General features: G+C 39.9%; 1 protein-coding gene and 1 long non-coding RNA gene across 2 annotated transcripts; one reads left to right on the forward strand and one right to left on the reverse strand.

The window, feature by feature from the left end:
* Positions 1 to 10,278: 10,278 nt before the first annotated feature.
* On the reverse strand, positions 10,279 to 11,778 carry LOC130162415 (uncharacterized). Its single transcript, XR_008826273.1, has 2 exons — positions 11,115 to 11,778; positions 10,279 to 10,749 (listed from the first exon to the last, which is right to left on the reverse strand). It is a non-coding gene; the product is annotated as an uncharacterized LOC130162415 (long non-coding RNA).
* A 200-nt stretch (positions 11,779 to 11,978) lies between these two features.
* On the forward strand, positions 11,979 to 17,741 carry cgref1 (cell growth regulator with EF-hand domain 1). Its single transcript, XM_056365960.1, has 7 exons — positions 11,979 to 12,132; positions 13,104 to 13,209; positions 13,584 to 13,658; positions 14,918 to 14,991; positions 15,369 to 15,493; positions 15,692 to 15,793; positions 16,344 to 17,741. Exons 1-7 carry the CDS (start codon positions 12,123 to 12,125, stop codon positions 16,635 to 16,637), a joined length of 786 nt encoding a protein of 261 aa, XP_056221935.1. The 5' UTR covers positions 11,979 to 12,122; the 3' UTR covers positions 16,638 to 17,741.
* The last annotated feature ends 13 nt before the right edge of the window (positions 17,742 to 17,754 follow it).

The following is a 17,754-nucleotide window of genomic DNA, read 5'->3' on the forward strand; positions in this document are numbered from 1 at the left end:
GGGGGAGGAGGGGGGTGGAGATAACAGGAGGGAAGGGGTGGAGGTGCAGGGCGTAGGGCGGTGGTTCCCAGATCAGGGAACCAACAGAGGACTTTCACAGAGACTGCATGTTTATTCACTAGAGGTAAGTTTATTTAAGTGACCATGTGGTCATGGGTTCCTCTCTCTCATTTTATCGCCCAAATGCACCTGCATGTCAAAGGAGGGGAAAACCTGAGACAAAACCACCCTCAAAGTGTCGTTGTGTTATTTCATATAAGATATTCTGATATTAAACATTCTTGGTGTAGAGAGAGAAAGAGAGAGAGAGAGAGAGGTTAGATGCAGTTGCTCCCAACCTTTTTGGCCTGTGACACCTCAATGATTGTGACGCGTCTATTCTTGCCACGCCTTGACATGGGTTGCATAAACTGTGAATTAGAGCTGTCATGAAATCAGATTTTCACTAACCTGCACATTATCGTGGCCAAAAGAATTCATTACTATAGATATCACAATATCTATAGAAAATTTGAAAAAGAAATAAAGGTATCAGTCATATTCATCTTTAACTTTGTTTATTGTGTGTTTTGTCAAAAGAATTAGACTCAAATATAGATGGAGGTGGACAGAGTCAGTTTTTTGTACAAAAACGTACAAAAAAATTACACTTAAAAAGAAAAAAATCAGTTCTTGTCAGTACTTACAGTTTATATCACAACACCCCTATTGTGAACAGTTTCACTAAAGAGTGAGTTTCCTTCCAACACGTCAGATCGTTTCATTTGAATAATTAATGGTTAAAACTATCAATATTTTCGACTAGAATGGCTACAAAAAAAATGTAATTTGTGCAGCAGAACTTTCCTTTCTCTCGCTTTAGTCATTCCCCTTAGATTTATCTTGTGATGGTTGCTACACTACCAGACTGGTTAGGACCTCAGATATGTAGTATTCCATTTGTAGATGGGAATGGAAATATTGTCGCTGTGCTTTCCACTGGAAAACAAAAATAACCCACAGATGGTCCAGTGTGTTTATACTGTAGCACAAGACCCAACAGAGATGTTCTCTTAATGTTTAACCAGCATAGGTGCTATAAACTCACTGAGTGAACACAAAGCTGGTCCTTTATCACACTCACTCGCAGAGGCAAGATATCTTAATTGCTCAAGGACAATGACCCATATTGCCATGTTCACAACTTCAATGCAGACCTCTTATTATGAGTTTTAATCACTTCCAGACATGAAGAGAAGAGAGGAGAAAAGAAGAGAAGAGAGAAGGTTGTTAAAAGACATATAAACATCACTGAAAGAAAAACAGCCAGTTATTTAATCAGTCAACCACTCAGTCAACAGTCACTCAGCTCAGATGTTCATAGTCTCACACACATGCATGGTTGTTTCTATTAAACAAACACATGTACAGAGGAGATGAGCATTGAATGACAGGTGTCTGAGTCCACTGAGGTGATCAACTATGCAGAAGTTTATATACATTTAAATGGAGAATATAAATATTGACATGTGTCAGATGATGGATAATCTGCAGAGACTCGGTCTCCAGTCTGGTCTGCATCCTCTGATTGAACCTAAAGTTGGGAACCTCCTGAGGTAAAGATCGTAGAGTGCTGTGTTAGTGATTGAAACAATCAAACGGATGAATCACAGTCCACTTTTCACAGACTGATTAATGCCATGGAGGTTTAGATCGAGGCAGGATTGAAATGGGGGTATACACTGCTGAGTGTGCAATAAAAATAGAAAGTGTTTTTATAAATACTTAGATTGACATGAAACAAATATTCATACAATATATATATATACAATATTGCAACTCGACTACCAGGATACTCCAGTTTTTTTACACACATCATTTTCAGCAGCTTTCTGAGGGTCACCTTTCAAACTACTGAAAGAAAATGTTGCTTTTTATGAGCTGGCAATCAATAATGAACCATGATCTAGTATCATCCATCTCTCACGCTCCATTAGTCTTTCTTTCTTTTTTCTCTCCCTCTTCCCTCTCTCTGTCTCTCGGCCCCTGATGAGAAATTAAGTTGTTTAAATGTTTATGTCTCCACCTCATGACTCCAACATCTAAACATTAATTACACGCCTATTTGTACAGCTAAAGATAGATACTGTGTGTGTGACTTTTAGCGCCTGCCTGAGTGTGTGTGGGTGATATGTATTTGTCTGTCACCGTATGCTGAATGCTTATTAACATGAACATGTAGTCTTTGTGTATATGAGTGAATTAGTGTGTGTGTGTGTGTGTGTGTGTGTGTGTGTGTGTGTATGTGTATGTCTCACCTCACCTGTCTGCTGCTTAGTGTAGGGAGACCTACAGACCAGACGGCTAAACGAGATATACCCTATTCTCTCACGGTGAAGTCTAAACTGAGTAATGCCTGAACATTTTAATAATGTTAATAATGGTGCGTTCACTTGCTGACATACATACAGAAGTGCTTTTGAACAGTGGTGTGATCAGAGAAAAAGTGAACAAAATACTTGAACTGAACAAAGTCAATTGAATCAGCAGAGTGACAGTAGAATGACATCCACCTCTACTATGCTGCAGCCACGGTGCTGATAAATAGTCTGTTTCAAATGAATGGGGCAAACCATTAATTTGGACCATTGCTGTCATGGTACTTTATTCCATCTTCCCTCTCTTCAGCCTCATGGTGCACAACAAGCACTTGTTGAGTTCCTGTCAGGAAACTCACTGTTTCCATTTTAAGTTCCAATATTTCATGTAAGATCATGTAAAGGACCATTCAAGTGTGTTTGCAAGTTTTAGCTGCTTTGATACAAAAATCTAAAGTCAGCAAAGAAGCAAGAATAATTGAAAAGGAGGCAAATAGAGGCAGGAGCACTGGGATGGTTATGCAGCTACAGAGCTACTCTCTGCATTAGTATTTTTGCTGGTTTGCCTCCTACAATGAAAACATCTTGTGCAGTTGAGCACACCTTGCTACAGTCTGACCATTACCGAATACAGCTTTACAGTTTTAATCTGCTGTAATCCATCGAAGTGAACATCAAGTAGGCGGACATCACCTTCAGACATTAGGAGGGGAGTGAACATGCCCTGATGCCTACTCAAGGAGCACATCTTACCCAGAATGCATTGTACTCTTAGGTATTTCCTATGCACAGTGTATAGGATATACTCTAAAATAAAGTCTAAAATAAAACTCTCGTAATTGGAAAACTTCACTTAAACCTTCCAATCATGCAGTGGATTCTGATTTATATCAGAAAATCAAGTTATAAGTGTAAACAAACACATCTAATGTTCAGGGACTTCATTTATTAAATCGATCACATGACATGCCTCACGTGTCCTCATCAGTTTCTGCCACTGGAGTTCTGCTTATAGCTGCTCTTCATTCATTCACTGGCCTCCTATTTTACTTAGAAACTGCTGCTCAATAAAAACAGTAAAAATGTTACTTTAGCTCTCATGTTCTGAAACGCAAATCTCTAATGTAAACTCACTGTCTTCATGATGATTGTCTTATATTTTTAGTCCTCAAATTATTCAGTTGAAAATAGTTCATCACTCTTTGCGGATTCAAATATGTAGTATGTAAATATTTCCATACTTTCTATTTGTCAGTTGATTTACAAGTCTACTCCACACATGGTGGTCCTCTGAGCAAAAAAAAATACTGATGACTAACACTGGATAGAAATATTATTTCAGTTGTGGTTTACGTGCCTGTGTGTCTGTGTATCCGTGAGTCGTATCTTGTGCTAATTTAGAAATTGATTGCTCAATGATTGCAGTCAGTCTGGTGTATGATAATCAATGGTGCTGATACTTAGTCACAGTCAATTTACGCAGGAGTGACCAAAAATAGCACTCTCGTTTCAGTTTATTTTCCCATCATCTATTATCACTGTTATGCAGTCTGTCTGAAGGGTAAAAATAATTCAAATGCAAATATTCTCCAGCTATGGAAGTAAATCTTGTTTCACTGAAAACTCATCTCACAGTTTCTACTCAGCCGATTTAAAAACAAGATGCTGTTGAAACAATTTTGGGGATCATGAAACCTGAGGTATCGTGGAGACCTTTAATTATGAAATGAACAAAGATGGAACAATGGTGATTTTTTAATAGTGTGCAGCTGTATTTATATCCATTTATCAACCACTGTTGCCCCTAAAACACACAGTGTCTATCTATATACTCAGCCTAAAATAAAACTCTGATGACTTATACCTTCCAGTCATGAAATGGAATCTGATTTGTAGTTCATAATATTTTAATAAACTGACTATTTATTCAGCAGTTAAAGTTCAGATTTTTTTCATGCTCATAACACACTGACAATGAAACTAAAGGGATGCAGATGGAAGTGAAAAAGTAAAATTATTAAGTAAAGAGGAAAGCTCTACAGAGGCCTGACGTGAGAAGATATACTGTAGATACAGGAAGTAAAGACGACAACTTCACTCTGTGGAAAACAAGTGTGATCCCTCCTGACCTTTTCTGTCATTACCATGACAACTTGACCATTTTAATTTCTACAACAGCTTCTGGTGAAGATTTATCCACCATTACGTTACTGCATCTGTACGTGACTTTATCTGTACATTGTTTTTATGTGTGGGTCATTACTTTGTGTGCGTGTATCCCTATACAGTACATGCATATAGTTTTGGACATATATACATGTGTGTGTGGGTGTATTTAAGCAGCACACTTGCTTTCTCAGTTGATTGGTCCTGACGTCGTGGTGCCCCCTCAGATGCCTGTGGAGAAATGACCCTGGGTCTTTAGGACATCATATCGTGGCTGGACACAAGCCTGCAATTAGACACCCATGAAGCGGAACTGCCCTCTCTGTGTGTCTGTGTGTGTGTGTGTGTGTGTGTGTGTGTGTGTGTGTGCATACAGTGGTATGTATCGCCACTGTTAAAGAGAAACATCCCCCCAATGTGAGTCTGACTTGGGTAGAAAAACTGCAATAGAAACTCTGTCAGTATATAACACTGTGTGTGTGTGTGTGTGTGTTGTGTGTGTGTGTGTGTGTGTGTGTGTGTGTGTGTGTGTGTGAGAGGCCACTGTAATGGATTTAGTGCTTCCTCTGGTTTTCCAGTTGTAATGATCTGAATCCCATAGGAATTAGCTTGTGGAATGTGACAGCAACTACTTCAAACAAACTCATACTATAGAACATAGTTGTGTGTGTGTGTGTGTGTGTGTGTGTGTGTGTGTGTGTGTGTGTGTGTATGTGTGTATGTTTAGGTGTGTCTGTGTACATTGCAGGTGCAAAATGTTTGGCTCATGGGCCCCATACCCTGTCTCTAAAGTATCTAAGCTAGTGTTCAAATCAAGCTGTTTTTACCGCCTTCACTCCAGGTGAGTTTGAGCAACCTGGTGACGTGGTTCGACTTGGTTGCAAACATTTTCTGATTGCTCTGAGTCCACAAGTTGAGAAAATCTTTGTTTGTTCTGGAGCATTGGAGTAGTAAAGCGACTTTCTTTTTCTTTTTCCAGTTCAGTGTTTTGTTTACTACATCCACCATCCACGTTATACCAAATATGTACACAACTTCCCACGTTGAGAATGTGACCTGCGTCTGCGGCACTAGCGTCAGCAACGCTCCACTACTTCTCAACACTTTCTAATGTTGAGTAGTTTTGTAGTGACAGTTAAAATAGTTCCAGATTGTGCAGTAACAAAACTTTTTGCCTCAGATGAAGTTTTCATGCAATGGCTGTTGGTGTTGTTGTGGGAAGCCCGTGCAGGGATTATCAGTGTTAGGAGGACATGTGAGCGGGAGCAGTGATGACCGTTAATCACGGTACATGTCTGTTGATATTATATTGGGGTACAGGGTTAAAAATAGCTCACATAGTTTTGACTGTTGGGGCCAAGGGATAGTGAAACCTAATCCTTGTTACATAACTGAATGGAGGCAGGGCTTCTGTATGGGACCTGTGTGTGTGTGCGTGTGTGTCTGCCAGTGTACGTGCTTGTGAGAGTATGCATGCGAATGCACTTGGGCTATGTTAAAGACAAACAGAGCCATGCACTTGCGTGACATGGTGCTGGGAGGTGGGAACAGCAGTTGGAAAATACCAGCAGGGAATTTTGTCAAATTTTAAGAAGGGAAAAAAACTCCCCCCAAAATATTCCTGTCTGGTGTATAATACATGGGCAAATCAAATATCTGTAACATGCCGTACCTCCAAATCAAATAACTGTCCGCCATGTTAGAGAATCTGTGTGAGGGAGTCTTGCTCACCTGCACTTCCACAGGACACTGGAAGTTAATTTCGGGATGAAATGTTATTGTTGCAGGATGGTATAGTAGCTGTGACATTGCTCTTCAAAACTATTAACCTATTAGCCTTAGAATATACAATTTATTATTACCTTCTGACTAATAGGTTATAAAACATTGTTCTCCATCTTCCTCTCTAACTTTTTGTTTTTCTCACTCTCTTCATCCCCTCCTGTTTACTTTTACAGCTGTGTTTGTTTACTTCAGATATGGGTCACAACTGTCCGTCTGGCCCACACTTTCCCCCTCTGTTTGCCTCTCCAACTCTCTTCCGCGTGAAATAGGTAAAACTGACATTTTTTTTTGTCATCAACCTACATCAAGTAACCCATAATGACAAAGTGAAAACATGTTTGTAGAAGGTTTTGTACATTTATTGAACAAAAAAACTCCCTCTGCTGGGGCACACCTGTGGCAAATTGAATGGACTGGACGTAGCATAGAAAGGCGCACACTTGTGTAGGCTATATAAGGTCCCGCAATTCATACTTCATATCAGGGCAAAAAGTTTGAAGTCCAAGGAACTTTATGTAGACCTCTGTGATGAAACTGCAGCGAGACATAGATGAGGGCAAGGGTATGAAACCATTTCTAAAGCTCTGAGTGTTCCTCTGAGTACGGTGGCCTCAAGAATCCCGTGTGTGAATTCTTTCTGAAGTCACTGTGGTCCACCCAACTTTAACCTGATGATGTTGAAGCTCTGCTACTCTACATCGTGCCGCACCAGGCTCCACAGTAATTTGCACCAGAGGGAGACCAGGCATCTCTGTGGGACAGTAACACCATGTTAGGATTCTGCCGTGATGCAGTGAGCCCTCACAGAGTGTGTCCCCTGCTGTCATTAACTGCCTGAAATTGCAAAGAAAATGATCCAGTAGAAAAATTCTTGTGCATCAGATGCTAACGTACACATGGGCAGGTAAAGGTACTTGCTTTCGCCTCGGACAGCAAACAAACCTCTCCGACTGGAAACCACATCATCTCACAGCACGGTGCTATTGCATTTACTCTAGTGTTTCTATTCAACCAAAGGAAACACACTCGGAGCAGCAGGAGACTTGTTTCAACAATATTCTGCGTGGTAAGAGCTGTAAGAACAACAGCGCTGCCTGACGGTCCAATTTTCTGCATCACGTATCCGTCTCTCTATCTGTTTGGCTGCTGTGCGTGAGAGTGAAAAGTGTTGTCTAAATGAAATGTATTTCCATTACACACACACACACACACACACACACACACACACACACACACACACACACACACACACACACACACACACACACACACACACACACACACACACACACACACACACACAGGTACGAGGCAGCAGCTCATGTTAACAATTACAGAGTAATCTCCCTTCCTGTAAGTGAGTGTCAGTAGGATGTTTATGTACCAACCGGCTGTGGAATAATGAGCGACCACAGTGCAAAGCCATTCAGAGAGTCACGCAGAAGAACAGAGATGTTTAAGTATATTTGTGCCCTTTTATGCGTGTCACTAGTTTTTGTGTGATTATAAAAGTACAATTGGTCTCTCCCACTCACAGGTCCTTGACCTTTATATGTGTGTGCAACGGCATATGGTTGAGTGTGTTTTGTCTTCAGACTGTTTCTTCCCATATTCAGCAGTTGTAGCTCCACTCACTCTGACTGACTTTATGAGTTTCATGTGAATACGCTTCAAAATCTTAGTATTTCATCTCTATGCATGTGTGAGTTTGTCAGTGTTACAATCATGCTGTCAGTCACTGCTCCAGGATGAAAAGTTCAGAACATCTAAACTAAAAACGGTATACACAAATACTGTCTCAGAAAATCTGACTTGGAAAATACGAAATGCATCTTGGAGAGTATTTCTGCAGCATTTGGTGCAGCCCTACTACAAACACTGTACATGCAGTCGGTGAAGAAATGCTGACATAAAACACAAATAACTAAATAAAGCAATTCAATTGCCAAACATACCAGAATATTGTTAAGAGGTTGATTGAAGTGTGCTAGTAAAGACCGATCTGAGCCATTACTGCTGAGGAGTCATAGGTTGACCACCAAGGTTGCTTTTCCAAGCATGGTCTTATTTTTATTATATTTTTAATATTTTATAGTATTAGTCCTCTACATGCATCGAATTTCAAAAGTCAATTTCAGGTGGACTTCAGCTGCCCGTTGAACAAAGTCAGTGAAACCCACAATTTAAGAATTTCCTACTTTTACAGTAACGTGAGGTGATGTGGGAGCAGGACAGGTTGATACTGTCCTTCAACCACACAGCTCAAGCCTCAAAAAGATGGATTTCTCCTTTGGGACCAATGACTATCCCAAAATGATATGATCAGGAAAGGGCTCAATGACACTGCTCTGCAGTTTGAACTGACCTCCTGTAAACTCCTACAGACCAACCAATGTGGATGTGAAGAAGAACGTTTGTTTGTGGGTAATAGTAGTAGAGTAAAACTACAGTTCAGATACATGAACACACTCATTCACAGTACAGTACTCTGTGTGTGTGTGTGTGTGTGTGTGTGTGTGTGTGTGTGTGTGTGTGTGTGTGTTACCACCATGCTGCTGTGTTGCCACCTCAATAGAGTTTTTCTATTTTTAGAAATTTGAGTGTAAGGTCTGGCATTACTTCAGAGGTTGAGGGAGACAGAGACATGACGGAGGAAGGCAGATGGGAAACAGATAAAAAGAGACAACTGAGCAGAGTGAGGTGATGTGGGAATGATGGAGGAATAAAACACTGCCTCTAAACAGAGCCTCCTACCCTGGCGTAATAATATAGTTGTGCAACACATCAAATCCAATTTTTCTCTATTTCCATCCATTTCATAATCTATACCTTCCCATTAAATAGTAGTAAAGTAGTAGTAAAATAGACAAATAGTCTGTAATTCCACTATATATAAAGCTACTATACACTATGCACATACATTTTTTTTAAATGTTGCACAATCTTTCCCTTTAATAGTAAACAACCATTTTTGGATGTTGAATTTTGAATAAAGGATTTCCCGAAGATAAAAGACACAAACCTGTGTATTTACTGTAACACACAGTTCAGAACCCACACTGCCTGCTGCTCCGACGTTTGGAGACCAGCAGCAGGGGTGTGAAACATTTTCCCTTTGGGACCAATGAAAGATCTCAAATGTGTCATGTCAAATGAACATTCATCAGTGCTATGTGAGTCACAGAAAACAGATCACACTCCCTGGGAACCAGTAGAAGATCAGCATGATAATTAATTTGCACGGCTATGACATAATATTAACTTACCTTGACCTGGTGTGTGTTTGTGTATGTGTGTGTGTGTGTGTGTGTGTGTGTGTGTGTGTGTGTGTGTGTAATGTACCTGACCTCCCTCTGAAAAATAAGTTTAGAAATTTATAATTATTTGATTTAAATTTACTTTGAATTATAGGGTCATTTACTAAAAGACAACAAATACTTACTGAAACAGGAAAAGGAAACAAAATAAAAGCCTCTTATCTACAATTTGAGTTTTGCCAGACTCCATTAATGATGTGACATTTATGATATTATTGCAGATACAGTTATGACATAATTAGAACATTATAAACCTAATCTTCTTATTCATAATGTTCTGCAGATGTGAGTATGATGCCTTGAGAGGCGATTCAAACGAAGAGTTACTGGGACATCTTGTGGTGAAATATCTGCAGTACAGTGCTTACTTCTGACTTTTACCCCATCTTGCTTTGCATGTCTGTGTGTGTATTTACTGGATTAAACCCACTTAGATGTAAACACCATGAGTTTTCCAATTTGGCACAATTATTTGCAGAGTTGAATCTGATATCTCACTTGATGTGGTCCAGGAACCTCTAAATATTATTTTGGTCAATCTACTGTAACCACTAGATATGAGGAGATGTGTTAGATGCCAATAAAATTGTAATAGATCAATATCTAAAATCTAGGCTCCATGAGGAAGATGATAAGTAAAACACAACCACTGCTCTTTGCAATAGTTTTTGTTTTCACAGAATACAAAAACAACACTCACGTGAGAATGGGCTTAATAACAAAGCAAGGCCTTTAAAATAAAACAAATGAACTCAAAATGTCCCTTAATTCAGAGCTCTGTTCGATTCACACATTGAAATAAAACAAAGCAAAGTAACTTCTGTACCCGGGTATTTAAATTCCTGAGCTCAATGTTTTTAAGTCCTTACTTATTTCCTCTTCTATTGTATAGTTGGATCCTTTCTTGAGGGAAATCTGAGTTTAGTTCAGTCAAGTCAAAAGTTGTTTTTTCAGTCAGTCAGTGCAGTCAGTGAGTGTTTTTTTCTCTTTCACTTCATTTATGGTGCAATGTTTCTATTGTGATGGATCTTATCTGGAATCCGAGTGGAGAAGCTGGTGCATCCAAATCCACGAGTTGCTCCTCTACTGCAGCCATAGTGGTGACTGGACGACCTCCAGGCTCGCTTCAACCCGACCATAGAAAACAACCAGCATACCACACTTCAGTTAAAGTCAAATTATTTTTTTTAGTATGAAGATGAATACCAGTATCTCATGGTTACCTTCTAACCTTTTATTGCTCACTCAAATTTTCACAGAACACAACATCACTATGACTAGAAAATACATTTCACAAGACAGTAGTTTATGCAAGCAATCTTTCAAAACACAAGATCACACCTCTCAAACTCTACACTGAAGAGTTTTTGTTTGTTTTTTTAAATCAACACAACACGTTTCTCTGATTGTTTTGTCCCGTTCACAATCCTGAAATCAGCGTGAGCTAACATCACCTTTAAGCTAGCACTGAGAAAGAAAACACACTCACCAGAGATCGTTATAAACACATTAGATCGCGCTCCTCCTGAATCCTCTGGTAACACAACAGTTCTCGGGCCAAGGTAACTTCCTGCCGGATAACTTCAACATTGAACTTAAAAGACATAACTTTTGTCACTACCGCTCAGGACTCGCTGTCTTCCTCGTCTCTCCCCCTCCCTTCCCTTCTCCTGACTAAGACGCTCCACGCAGGAGCTTAGCGCCACCTTTTGGACTTTTAGTCAAACTGCAACATAAATCTACCGCTTCATTAAACTGTTTAATGACCAAACTACACAGTTATTTTCAGGAAACTTTCAAGAATTTAAACAAACTTAAAATAATGCACCTGTAAAATAAAGCGTTACTGAATAAAGATGTTTATGGTTCTTTCATTAATTGGATCTACAGCCATAGATCCACTATTTTTAACCAGATGAGTCAAGAAGACTTGAGAGTTAAACACTTGAGTAGAATCTGTAATTTAAGTCAGCAAAAATATTTAATTCACTGGTTGTGAGTCTTAAGAATATATGTCGAGCTTTTGGTGGCTCTTGAAAGATCATAGTAATGGCAGTACTATATAAGAACAGCGAGTTAAGACGGCTTCCAGCTTCCACTACTGAGACAAAAAAAATAAAACACCCCTGAGCTGTAAAGGCCTGGAGCAGATTACAAGACTCCTCCCGGTCTACCGAAATCTGACTTGTCTGTGTGGACGTGGCGTGGCGGAAAACTCGGAGAGAGGAGCACAAAGAGAGGCTTCGTGCGCAAACTCACTGACACGACAGAGGCTCTGTTCTTCCACGTGGACCCTGTCATTGACCAAAACACACCGCCGGTCTCCGTGGCAGCCCGGCGGTGGAGGTGAGGGTGGGCGCGTGTGCAGTTGCCGTTGCGCAGTGCAGACCGGGAGGCGCGAGCAGCAGGGCGGTGCGGGACAGAGGTGCTCACCAGATATGAACCTGTAAAAGCAAACCTGCCCGAGTTAAAGCTTGTTACTGTCCGCACATCCACCATGCTGACAGGTAGGTTATGACTCTGAATACAGATGTAGAGTATCAGGCTGGATTTATCAGCTGCAGCTTAGCCTTTCTGAGCTGTGTGTGCATGTTATTTCAGTCCACAGAAATATTTCATCTACATACATCGTAATAAACGCATAGTCAGCAGGCTAAAACCGGTTGCTCTTTCAGGCTAAAACTCGTCATTCTTGCATTTGTTTTTTGTTGTAATTGGAAGCAGGAAGACGAGCGGTCTATCAGAAACGACCAGTGTTTATTCTATCTGTGTCCAGGCTGTAATAATGCTGCAGTGGGCTGGTGTCAGCTGTGGGTCAGGTGGGGCTGTGTGAGCCGTGGTGTTAGCATTGCTGCACGTAGCTGGTTTATTATTCAGTGCGTTTCAGTTGGGATAAAGTAGCGCCAGGCCAATCCAGAGCTGCAAAGCAGTTTAATACACAAATAAAACATCTGCTTGACTAAACTGACTAAAGATACATGGACATATTCACTGAACAAGTTGGACAATGTGGATCCTGAGCTGTAGGTAGATACAGATGGTTTTCATTGATTTCCCCATAATGGACCATGGGGTCCATCATCCGTGTAACTTGTAAAGGCTGCAGCACTGTTATATTTATCCAGTGACTGATTAGGTCAGTAGGTGTAACATGTACATTAACCATTTGAAACAGCTAACAGTGCAAGTGACAACTGGGTTTGCAGATACACAGAAGCCATGTGGAAATTCCACTTCGTACACATCAGGCAACCAAACCATCAAACACTCCTATGTCCCTAACATTAACTATGTGGAAATTTAATTAACATTATTTTCCAACCATGAAATATCTTATGCCACCAATTCTGCCATGTGTGCACATTTTGCTGAATTCTCTGATACTTTGTTCAATTATGGAAGACTGTTTGCAGGTAGATTCATGACATTGGCCTGTACAGATGTGATATGAGGCCATAACATGGCTGTCTGCTTGTAGGTGTGTTCATGGAGTCTCACCTGGGCAAGTTTGTCCCATGTGTCCTATACCTGCTCCTGCTCATACACCTGTGCTTGGCTGCCCCAGGTTTACCAGGGACAGAAAGGTAAACCCACCTCCCTACATTTTTAATCTTTCAAGTAAATGTTCTTATTTAATTTTTTGTCATAAATGATACATTTTTATTGTCATAAGAAGTGAATTTCCACAATAAACATCACCATCAACGTCACCAAGAGCTGCAATATCAGAATGGCCAAGATTTGTTACACTGGATATTTCAAACAGTCCTTTTTTTAATGGCAAACAAACATATGCTTTATGTACAGGGGATACATATCTATTGCCAGCAAAAGAAACAAACTATCTTTCACCTCTTTTGTAGTTGCTTAGTGTGAAATGTACAAATTAAATGAAAGTAAAAGAAAGGAGTCTTCTTGGCGTATGTTTTATTTCAGTTTTTATTTGTTTATCCCACAGAGAGGAGACAGTAGATATCCAGCCGCCTTCCATAGCACTACCCAATCCCTTTGGCACCGGAGAGGAGGACCGCAGGTGAGTAATGCAGACCACATCTAAATTTGTCCAACCTGCAGTCTGCTTTAGTGGACTTAGCAGCTACTGTCTGGTCACTCTGTGGACTTTGCCTGCTGTGTTGTGCTAATGATGTGGCCTGCACCATATACTGATAAGATTACACGTGCAATAACTCTGCTTCATGTTGCAACTATAAAATATGTTTCCCTTCACATCTCTGTTACTGTACAGTGGAATGTGCTGATAATTTATTCAGGGAACACAGTGAGAGAAGTAACCACTTTGTGGACATAGTTCCACAGTATGTTGTGGCCAAAATTGATTTCCTGACAAGATTAATTGATGTGTACACTGCTCTTTCATATTGTTCAATTGAGTCTGTTGAGTGTGTGACCAGACATATGTTTGTCAGCTGTGCAGAATTGCAGCTGATGTGATCTGTACCTCCATCAACAAACAATGCACATGGATTCACAGGAGCCCCGAGTGCAGTGAATGGATAGAAAGGGCATTTTTGAATAATGTATTTTGACTATGCTGCCATCGATTACCCATTGCTTCATCTATGGCCTGTGCATGGGATTAAACTATTGCAATATTTAGACAAATGATACAACAGGAGTCATCTTCGGCGTTTCCTTTATGTCTTGTCTGATATCTCTTATCTATAATGTCTTTACATGTCTTATACAGGCCATTTTGAATTGCCTCGTTGTTGAAAGGGGCTTTACAAATAAGCTTGCCTTCCATAGACACTGAAAACCCCTGATTTAGTCTTTAAGCAAAAAGTGTGTACACCCACGCAGGATGACCTGAAACAGCACTGATACCCTTACAGAATAGCAGAGCGGCTCAAAGGCGCTGTGAGTATCATTATTGCCCCAAGGGTGTCTTCTTGCCATCTGCCTTGTGTAAGATGTGATAGATAGAGTATTTTTTTGATGAAGTGGCAACTCCTCCTCCTATTGTTGAGTCATATGTTAGGACTTGCCCTAAAATAAAAGAAGTAGCCTAATATTCTGCCCTCTTGTGGCTATATATCATACAGCATCACTGCTGTTTTTAAAGTACCACCTTGAGATTTTAAACAATCCACTCAAGATATATTAATCCTAAATTTGTCTTTCTATTTTGCCTCTCACAGCTTTTGTCTGATTGTATCTGCAATATGACTCCGTTCTTGCAGAGTTAAACGAATCTGACTCCTCACTGTTCATTTTTGGCTCTTGATGTTTCACTGATGGACTGAAATGTCCTGTGTGCTTTGTGTACCACAGGTTGCTGCAGAGTTACATTCAGTCCAGTCTGAAGGATAGCCAGGGAGGACCAGAAATCAGCACTTGGGAGCAAGGTAGATATCTCCACCTACTGCTGTGACACCTGTACAAGATCTGACACAGGACTGTCCCTTTGATCATCGTTACCAAATACACCTAGTGTTTCCGACAGCTGCTTACTGGAATATGTAAGGACGTCTCAGGTTCTAATAAAGTCATTTTCCATGACTTTTGGCTGAATCTTTTTCAAGCAGATGACCAGAGATTCTCCAAGGTTTTGTCTGTGATTCTGGTAGAACGCCTGTGTCCCATACAATCAGTTGTTAACATCACTGATGTTGTGTTTGTGTGTAAAGAGTAGGGCATTTTGCTACTGTATCTCCTCCTCCGCAGCAGTATATCAAACATGTTTGGTTTTTAAACATGCCACTGTTCTCCTGTGTTGTGTCAGAGGTATTCTTCCTGTTTCGTCTGTACGACTTCGATCGCAGTGGGTTGTTGGATGGCTTGGAGATGATGAAGCTACTTTCAGACTATAGCTCCCATCATACACCTGGAGCACAGGCCAATGAGTTGGTGAGGAGGAGTGGCTGTAGGGGCGTGTGTGTGTGTGTGTGTGTGTGTGTGTGTGTGCTGTGTGTTTGAACTTCCATTGTATTTATGCCTAGTGTTACATATCTAACCTATCGATCTAACTGTGCGTGTGTGTGTGTGTGTGTGTGTGTGTGTGTGTGTGTGTGTGTGTGTGTGTGTGTATGTGTTTCCTGAGTTCAGGTGGTGTCCATGGTAGATTTCTTACTCCAGACTCAGGATCTAAACCAGGACGGCCTATTGGCCCCATCAGAGCTGCTCTCTCCTTCACTACCTCACAAACAGGTACCGTGTGCATGTAAGCACTCTTAACTCTTTCTTATCTAGTATGAAGGTTACCTTTAAGCTAAATTATATGTTACTCTGTTCAAGCAGAATGATTGTATAGTTATGGAAAATCTTTGATTAACTGAACTGTTGTGATTTTTTGCACATCTACTTGAAAAAAAAAAAATGAAATCTTATTCTTGACATTTGCAGTAATAGTTTGACAAAGTAATCTCATCTCAAGGTACACTTAATTGCGTTTTCAAATTTTTTAAAATGAAAAATATTGATGTATTTAGTCAAATAAATGATATAAAAATAAAGTTAGTAAGTGGACCTTGAGATTGAGATTGTTTTGTCAATTTCTGTCTATTTTGTTTTTGCTATTAAACAAGTTTGTTATAAACGGTTAGTTTGTTTGCTTTACTGTCAATTAATATGTAAACAGAAGTAATGTTGCATTTTTGTTGTGCATTTAAGTTTGGTTTACTGAGCTGAATCTAGTTTTATTCACAGCTTAATTTGTTGTCGACTGCACTAATGTTACATCACACTTTCCATCTCAAAGGACTCCAGCAACAGCAATGCACCTCACCAGGAGCAGGAGGTGGCAGTGGAGGAGAAGCTGTCAAACCCCAGTACTGACGAGGAGAAGGCAGGAGCAGCAGAGCAGAGAGAGGAGGTTCATGAAGAGATTCAGCCTCGAGAGGAAGAGCAACGTCAACACGAAGTAAAGACAGAAGAAAAGGAACTTGTAAAGCAAGTATTTGAACATAATGGACAACAACTCCCAGAAGCCCAAGCTGCAGATCAGAGGCATCACCAGGGAGTCCCTGTACATCAGGGGCAACCAGAGATATGAATGCACAAACACACATACACACACCAGAGATTATTCTGGTCTGTTGAAGACTGATTACAGAGTTAAAAGTACCACTCTTCACTCTTCATTTTCATCCCCATGAACGGAGGTGAATTCTGAGATTTTACAGTCCATTTCACTGGACTGTAAAACGTGTAAATGGTTGATGAAACGATGTATGTTTTAAAACTATTCATGTCACTGTATTGGAATACTCTTTCTACAGCCAGTACCTATTGGTTTCTTAAGGAATACAAAGACATCTCAAGCTGTATAAGGGACAAAAGTTCGGAATTCAAAATGCAATATTATCCATATTAGTAAAATGGAAGCCATCACTGATAGCGAGTAGTACTTTTGAATACTTTTTCTTCTCCCAGCAGTTGAAGCAGTTGATCATTTGATTTTAAATAATTTGACAATTATAAGATGTGCTTACTTTTTCCTGCTTTAATTGTATTTAATTACCCCTTTCTCTCATACATGAAATTTTTTTGCATATTTTTAATGTATTGTTTTTCTATATAGAGACTGTTGTTTAATGTACACACTGATTGGCCTTATTGTGTCTGACCCATTCTAGACTTAGGATTTGCACTACAGGTGCATCTGGACTGTTATTATTTAAACTGGTCTCATTTACAGGCAGCTCATGTGTGCTTTGAAATTAAATTTAGTTTTCCTTGATGATTTGCTTAAAATTAGGTTATTCAAAGAAAAAACACATCTTATGATGCAGTATTGGCCAAGCCTTAATTTCTTTTGATGCACTTGTGTACAATTCAGTAAGTAAAATATTTTGATGAGGACTTCAGTGTGCCTGAATGAAATTACAGGACAGTACTGCACTCCTATTGAGTACTTAAGTAATGAGTCTATCTACTGCCACCAGTTACAGGCTACAGGCCCATAAATTCTCAGCTTTACAATTAAGGACAGGAAGACCCCATTGAATTACCATTAGATGTGATGTAACATTAAATTCAAACCTGGAATGTGTTTACAGTATGAAAGGGTTTACTATTTGTTGTAATTTTTTGTTTACCCTTTTAACCATTTATGAATTTATACAGCTGGAAATAATAAAGCAAACATTGATTTGTCCCTCTCTCTTTCA

Source organism: Seriola aureovittata, chromosome 1 (assembly GCF_021018895.1).
Source record: "Seriola aureovittata isolate HTS-2021-v1 ecotype China chromosome 1, ASM2101889v1, whole genome shotgun sequence".
Taxonomy (NCBI): domain Eukaryota; kingdom Metazoa; phylum Chordata; class Actinopteri; order Carangiformes; family Carangidae; genus Seriola; species Seriola aureovittata.